At 44.8% G+C, this 7,573-nt stretch overlaps 1 protein-coding gene across 1 annotated transcript; it reads right to left on the bottom strand.

Annotated features, from left to right (window-relative positions):
• Positions 1–940: 940 nt before the first annotated feature.
• On the bottom strand, positions 941–5,124 carry ran (RAN, member RAS oncogene family). The gene is made up of 7 exons (XM_084450607.1): positions 5,057–5,124; positions 3,924–3,984; positions 3,743–3,827; positions 3,154–3,279; positions 2,621–2,808; positions 2,305–2,475; positions 941–1,312 (listed from the first exon to the last, which is right to left on the bottom strand). Exons 2-7 carry the CDS (start codon positions 3,951–3,953, stop codon positions 1,268–1,270), a joined length of 645 nt encoding a protein of 214 aa, XP_084306733.1. The 5' UTR covers positions 3,954–3,984; positions 5,057–5,124; the 3' UTR covers positions 941–1,267.
• Between the last annotated feature and the right edge of the window lie 2,449 nt (positions 5,125–7,573).

The raw sequence follows: 7,573 nt of genomic DNA, 5'->3' as shown, positions 1-7,573 counted from the left end.
CATGAGACAGCTGTACAATATAAGGCGCTTTAGAATATGAATAAACTATATTTTAAAGATATGTCTGAAATAGGCTATATTGATCATGTGAACAGAATTTTCATTACAGGTCACGTGACCATACATTTAACTGTTTAATTACATGTGGAAAATATTGGAAAGTGGCCAATATTGAATATTTACATATATGTAGGAAATATACATGTGGAAAAAATATGGCAGTACTTTGGATTATATGAGCTTTAAATGCATTTATTTAGCATAGATGCACTTATACTTAAATGTGCTAGTTGCATCCGGGTGCTTTTCTGTATGGGGCACCACACTGTCTACTTCATGCCACTCTGTCCATGACAAAAAGCGATGTCCTCGCATGAACAGGTCTGATGTGAATGTTATCAATCATGATATTGATCAATATGCAAAGATTATGTGAAATTCTTGTTTATACACTGAAAGAGCAGGCATTCCTACCGCCGTCAGAAGTTTTTAACGATAGGATACTAGACTAGAGCGACCCCTGGTGGCGATAACTGGTACTACCTCGCTGACACCTCGCATTGAGCGTCACGCTAATAACGTCACGCCCTTCCGCACCACTTCCATCGACAAGATGGATGATAAATCCCATCTACTGTTGCATTTACAATAAAAATGTTTTACCCATAAGTAACATATGTTTTAACGGAATTATTACCACCCATAGCAGTCTACCTGTGGCCCCTTCAACCATCTTGCTTTACTGTGTTAAAAGTATTATTCCTCTAAGTCTGCAAAGAATAACTGGAAGTGTCAACCGGATGCAAACTGTCCGTCTCCTGTAACTATGGCCAAAGACAAATTCGCTCTCTGTATGAATCATTTTCAATCTCCAGAGGTGACCATAAAGCATACAAAAGCATACACACTGACTTTCAACTCAATGAAAATGAGACAGGCATCCTATAGTCATTCAATTTTATTCAAAGTTGTATCCCCTTAGTGCTTCCAGTTGGCCTTACTTCAGCGTGAGTGAGCTGGGCAAGTGGTGAATGGTGCTCAATGATGGGTAGCACATTGCCATGCCAACACTAGGGCGGGTGTGTCTTACAGTGAAACTAGAGAACCACACGACTTTTCACCAAGTTTGTCTTTTTTCAGTTTTAAAACACAAACGAAACAAAAAAATGTTCAAAAAATAAAAATAAATCTGCAACGGGATTTTACAGTAAAGGGGCCAAACGACAACTTCCTGTCACTGCGGGGGGAGGGGGTCATGGGTAACAGGTTAAAGGTCGTCATCTTCGTCTGGGAGTGCTGTTTCTGATGCCCGCTGCAGGAGGAAAGGGAGAGAGGAAGAACCGTCAAATCATGGTCACTATGACGACACCCTTAGCAGTGTATCAGATCAAACCACCAGTGTTCAGAATGTCAACGCCACCCCCTGGATGTTGGGTTGACTCCAGACAACAGGACTGGTCTGAAATGGCCCAAAAAAACCTCCCACCTGCCCAATCAGAGAGCTAACAATAGATGACACCATCACATTTCCACCCCTCCGCATGTTTTCAAGTCTATCTAGCCCCTCCACATGTTCTCAAGTGTGTATCTAGCCCCTCCACATGTTCTCAAGTGTCTATCTAGTCCCTCCACATGTTCTCAAGTGTGTATCTAGTTCCTCCACATGTTCTCAAGTGTGTATCTAGCTCCTCCACATGTTCTCAAGTGTGTATCTAGCCCCTCCGCATGTTCTCAAGTGTGTATCTAGTCCCTCCACATGTTCTCAAGTCTGTATCTAGTCCCTCCACATGTTCAAAAAGTCTATCTAGCCCCTCCACATGTTCTCAAGTGTGTATCTAGCCCCTCCACATGTTCTCAAGTGTGTATCTAGCACCTCCACATGTTCTCAAGTCTATCTAGCCCCTCCACATGTTCTCAAGTGTGTATCTAGCCCGTCCACATGTTCTCAAGTGTGTATCTAGACCCTCCACATGTTCTCAAGTCTATCTAGCCCATCCACATGTTCTCAAGTGTGTATCTAGCTCCTCCACATGTTCTCAAGTCTGTATCTAGTCCCTCCACATGTTCTCAAGTCTGTATCTAGTCCCTCCACATGTTCTCAAGTGTGTATCTAGCCCCTCCACATGTTCTCAAGTGTGTATCTAGCCCCTCCACATGTTCTCAAGTGTGTATCTAGCCCCTCCACATGTTCTCAAGTGTGTATCTAGCCCCTCCGCATGTTCTCTAGTCTGTATCTAGCCCCCTAGGCGCTGGGGATCTGGGGCTAATCTACGAGGGTGGGGGCAGCAGGGCAGCCAGACTCACTTTGAGGTCATCCTCGTACTGCTTGGCGAGGTTGGGGTCCATCTGGATCTCGGGGGGAGCGAGAGCCGGCATCTCCACGAACTCCAGGTTGGGGTCACCGATCAGCTTCCTCGCTAGCCACAGGAAAGGCTTCTCGAAGTTGTAATTACTCTTGGCGGAGATGTCGTAGTACTGCGGGAGAGACGGGCGAGAGGGAGGGAATGGTTATCACCACCCAGCTGGTTTACCTGGGAACTGACTTCACCCAGCGCTAAACACCCAAGTGTGTGTGTGTGTGTGAGAGACGAGTGAATGAGAGGCAAGCATGGGGGCTTACCTGAAGATTCTTCTTGCGGTGAAAGACGATACTCTTGGCTTTCACTTTCCTATCTTTGATGTCCACCTTGTTGCCGCAAAGGACTATGGGAATGTTCTCGCAGACGCGCACCAGGTCACGATGCCAGTTGGGGACGTTCTTGTAGGTGACTCGAGACGTGACGTCAAACATGATGATTGCACACTGGGCTGGAGGAGACGAGGGGGCGGGGGGGGGGGGGGCAAAGGAGGAAGTCAATTATGTAGCAAAATGACTAATTGGTTCAAGTCTCAACCAGGTTTAAAATAAGGTTTTCCAAGAGGGGCTAGTCCCTCATCCCTCTGGGTGTTAAATAGCATGAACTGCATCTCATCGCTTGGGACTGGGTGCCTGAGGACGGCTAGAAACACCAAAATGACAAGATAAGAAAGTGTCTCCCCACGGGGGAAATGTCTTGATTTACATTAACATACAGCCTACCGGACTGAAAAGAAAAACAAATAATTCTCATCTAACGACATGAGCACGGTTGCTAAGGTCTGTTAGCGGCCTACCCTGGATGTAGTAGCCATCTCGGAGACCCCCAAACTTCTCCTGTCCGGCTGTGTCCCACACATTGTACTTGATGGGTCCTCTGTTGGTGTGGAACACCAGTGGGTGAACCTCCACTCCCAGAGTGGCTGGAGGGACAGAGAGAAGAGGGGCGGGGGTGAGGGGGGAGAGAGAGAGGGACAGAGAGAAGAGGGGCAGGGGTGAGGGGGGAGAGAGAAGAGGGGCGGGGGTGAGGGGGGAGAGAGAGAGAGAGGAGGTGAACAGTTTAGTTAGTACACAGCCATAGTTCAGTGCTCTGCAATTGTAGAAAGCTCACTTTCGTTATGGGTTCCTTGTGTGCCAGCCATGCTGTACGTTGTTTTTAGATGCCTGGGAATGAGTGCACTAGGTTTTAGATGGGAATGAGTGCACTAGGTTTTAGATGGGAATGAGTGCACTAGGTTGGATACACCTGCATCCTAATCCTTCAATCTGCCATCATGACTCGACATTCCTGGACTAACTACAGGCTACTATGGACGACTACACAGGCAAACGCAGTCCTCACTGCCTCGTGATGGAGGCCAATTACATCACGCTAATGGGACTTACCAACATATTTCTTCTCAAACTCTCCCGTCAAGTGTCTCTTCACAAAAGTCGTCTTTCCCGTTCCTCCATCTCCCACCAACACAAGCTGTGCCAGGGAAAAGATGACATGGGATCATAACAAACTCAGTGGCACAGCCAAGATGTCTCAGGTTGCTTTGATGGCATGTTTATAATAACCCACCTTAAACTGGACTGATGGGCCTTCTGCCATGGTTGTTTCTGTCGTGGTCTCTTGTGTTCTCCTGGATCACAGGAAAGAATCATTAACTTGGCTACCCTGATGTAAAGATGACAGTTTTATCACCTGTAAAGTAGCCAATAATCAGGCAAGTCGTGAAAAAGCACAAGTATGCTCCTATCCAGGACACACGCTTTCAGGCGGCATGTTCTCACAAAACTAGCTGCTAACTAACTAACCCGCTAGCAAAGATGCTCTGTGTTTTGGGCGGTATAGCAAACTCATCCGTTAATTGTGTTCCTTCTCTCCACAATCCCACCACTTTCTCCATTTGTGCTCTTGGGATTAAACCTGTTACACCATGACGCACACGTGACCAGCAGCTCTGTCTATTCTAACACATTATCCAATGTAAGTTGTTTTACACAACCAACCAGAACCAGCTAGCGTGGCTGGCTAACCAACGCGGAGAACTAGCAAACCTAGCTAACACTAGACTAGCCTAGCCGAGCTAGCATTAGCACCAGCTAGCAGGAGTGTTGTGCGTCATAGCTGCAGCGCGCTGCCGCACTTTCCGCGCTAGCTAGGCTCGGCTAGTCTAATGCTAATGCTAGCTAGGCTGGGCTAGGCTAGGTTAGCTAGACTAGGTTAGCATGGCTAGGTTAGCATGGCTAGGTTAGGTTAGCATGGCTAGGCTAGCTCGCACTGGAACAAAGCACTAAACACAAGTGCGTTGCATGTCTGGGCCACTAAATCCACCTGATTAGCTCCTAGAAATCACTTTTTTTCCCTTAGCCGACTACTAGCAGCTGGTAGTACTAGCTTCTACGAATCTACGAATACAAAAAACTAGAAGAGAACAAAGCAGTCTAAGTATCTCTGGTTAGCTTAGCATGCTAACCTGCTAGCACGGCGTGGACGCCATTCCACATACAAAGCTAACAAGGCTAACAGGCGAGTTAGCATGAGAAATAAGCACGAAAAACAAGTCAATAAGGCCACGTGTCAATACAATAGTCATCAATATAGTTATATAAGCGCATAAACCAAGAAACCTCGTGTACTTTATCAGACTAAACGACGTATTTAACGAGTATAAATGTAATTTGGGATCGTAGGACCTCAGGGAAACTCACCCGGCGCTGCAGCGAAGAGGGAAAGACTAAATGGCGACGCTCCGCGGGAGATTCAGCGGATATGAGGCCGTTTCCGCCCCTATCACGTGATCACGCCCATGTCACGTGATCACGTCCAGCGGTAAAAGGCACGTTTTTGGGATGCGCAATATGCAAATGAGATTATTATTCATTAGGTGGGCTAGCTTGCAGAAGCTAGCCCAACTTGTGATATTCCCACTATTTCTTTCTTTCTTTCTTTCTTTATTATTATTCTCCCCGTTTTTTGTCTCCTTTATAACTTCTTCATACTTTGTGCTAGAAACTTCATTCAAACTTTAAAATGTTCACGATGTTTAGCTCTTTAACGGATGTATTCAGATTTTTGATATTTTTTATAGTTTATTAGTAATTTAACTTTTAATAGTAATTTTTGTGCCATTGAAACTGCTGGTGGAATGTTCAGTATCATTATGTTTTTAGAGTGGTGGCAGCTGTTGCTTTGAAAATATTTACACATTTTGTAAACTGCTGGCACTCCTACAGTTTTGAAAGCTCACACACATATTATACATCAAAACTTTCACACAACTGTGCTGATTCGTACAATGTAAGTATCTAAGCTGTGTGACTTATAGTTTTCGCTGTATGATGATTTGTTTGGCAACTGCGCTCCTCATTGAAACGTATGGCGCTGCATTCTAGCTTTTGAGCTGCTAATTTTGCATTTTTACTCTTTTTCTAACTTGTTGCTATACCTACAGTTTTAACAGCTCATACACATATTATATATCGAAACGTTCCCATAACTGTGCTGATTCGTACAATGTAAGTATCTAAGCCGTGTGACTTATAGTTTTCGCTGTATGACGATTTGTTCGGCAACTGCGCTCTCCATTGAAACGTATGGGCCCACACTACCTTTTGAGCTGCTAATTTTGCATTTTTACCCTTTTTCTAACTCGTCGCCATGGCTACAGTTTTTAAGCTACACGGACATATCATAGCCTAAAATGTTCAGCATTTTCTCAGGATTCCTACGGTGTCAATAACTAGGCTGTGACCTTTATACTTTTTGAGAGAGAGCTGTCTGAAGCCGGCATGCCTTTCCATTGAAGTGAATGAGAGGATGCTCACAGTGTCAGTTGGGATTTGAATTTGGGGACACGTGCAGGCTCTCTGTACAGGCACCCTTTTATGACTACTGTGGTAGCATTCATATTCATTCCTTCCTTCCCTCCTTCCTTCCATCCTTCCTTCCATCCGTCCGTCCGTCCGTCCGTCCGTCCGTCCGTCCGTCCGTCCGTCCGTCCGTCCGTCCGTCCTTCCCTTCCCTTCCCTTCCCTTCCCTTCCCTTCCCTTCCCTTCCCTTCCCCCCCTTCTGTCCTTCCTTCCTTCCTTCCTTCCTTCCTTCCATCCATCCATCCATCCTTCCATCCATCCTTCCTTCCTTCCTTCCTTCCTTCCTTCCTTCCTTCCTTCCTTCCTTCCTTCCTTCTTTCTTTCTTTCCTTCCATCCTTCCATCCTTCCTTCCTTCCTTCCTTTCCTTTCTTCCTTCCATCCTTCCTTCCCTTCATTCCTTTCTTTCTTTCTTTCTTTCTTTCTTTCTTTCTTTCTTCCTTCCTTATATTCAAAGAAATATTCATAATGACACTCTTTTTCAGGCTGCAAACTCATATTAATATATTTTCTCCTCTTTCAGCTATTGAACTCAATAAAACTATGAGTTATGATGAGTGGTCTAATCTATTTTTGAGTGTAGTACTAGCAGTACTTACACTCAACAGTACTAGCAGTACTTACACGTAACAAACACCTACTGCAACACCTCCACAGCTACTGCTACACTGTCCTCGACCAGCTCTGACCTGAGGGGGCGGAGTCTCACCACCATGCCACTGTCCACGCCACAGACCCCACAACTCAGCCCCTGAGTGGGCTAGAGACGCACGGTCTTCGCTGGTGGGTGCATGGAGATTGCCTAGTCCGTAGTAGTTCTAGCAGTAGCTGTTACATACAGCTGCAGATGCTAGCCCACCTCACATTTTCTCCAGGAAATGTACTTTCTAGTTATTCTTATTATTTAAGAAAGAAATGTTGGGAATATCACAAGTTGGGCTAGCTTCTACAAGCTAGCCCAACTTGTGATATTCCCACTATTTCTTTCTTTATTATTATTACATTATTTATTTATTACACTCTTTAGATTGAATTATTGCATGAGACAGAATTTATTTGATTCCTTCGAATGTCTATCCTGCATCAGCTGATTTCACTGAATAATTGATGTTTAACAGAAAATAATTCAAATCAGCATTATCCATAAACTAGTCATCATGAAGGTGTTGTCTGGTGAATATCTACACATTACTTAAATGACTGGTTGGTATATTTCAAGAGATTTTATATTAATTTAGACCAGGTTTTATTTTCAATAACATAACATTAACATCAACAACATTATTTTCTCCCAGAGCCCACCTAGACAACATGCATAAACCCTCGATACACACACACACACACACACACACACACAC

The sequence above is a fragment of the Borostomias antarcticus genome, assembly GCF_949987555.1.
Source record: "Borostomias antarcticus genome assembly, chromosome: 16".
NCBI lineage: Eukaryota > Metazoa > Chordata > Actinopteri > Stomiiformes > Stomiidae > Borostomias > Borostomias antarcticus.
Note: the sequence above shows the minus strand (reverse complement) of the source record. Positions and strands in the feature narration are given on the sequence as shown.

Bases quoted from the DNA above. Each gene is read 5' to 3' on its own strand.
- ran (XM_084450607.1), bottom strand. From the start codon at position 3,953: ATGGCAGAAGGCCCATCAGTCCAGTTTAAG. The intron at 2,476-2,620 runs GTAAGCCCCCAT...TCTCTCCCGCAG, and splicing joins ACCGCAAGAAGAATCTTCAG to TACTACGACATCTCCGCCAA. The intron at 1,313-2,304 runs GTGAGTCTGGCT...TTCCTCCTGCAG, and splicing joins AGTACGAGGATGACCTCAAA to CGGGCATCAGAAACAGCACT.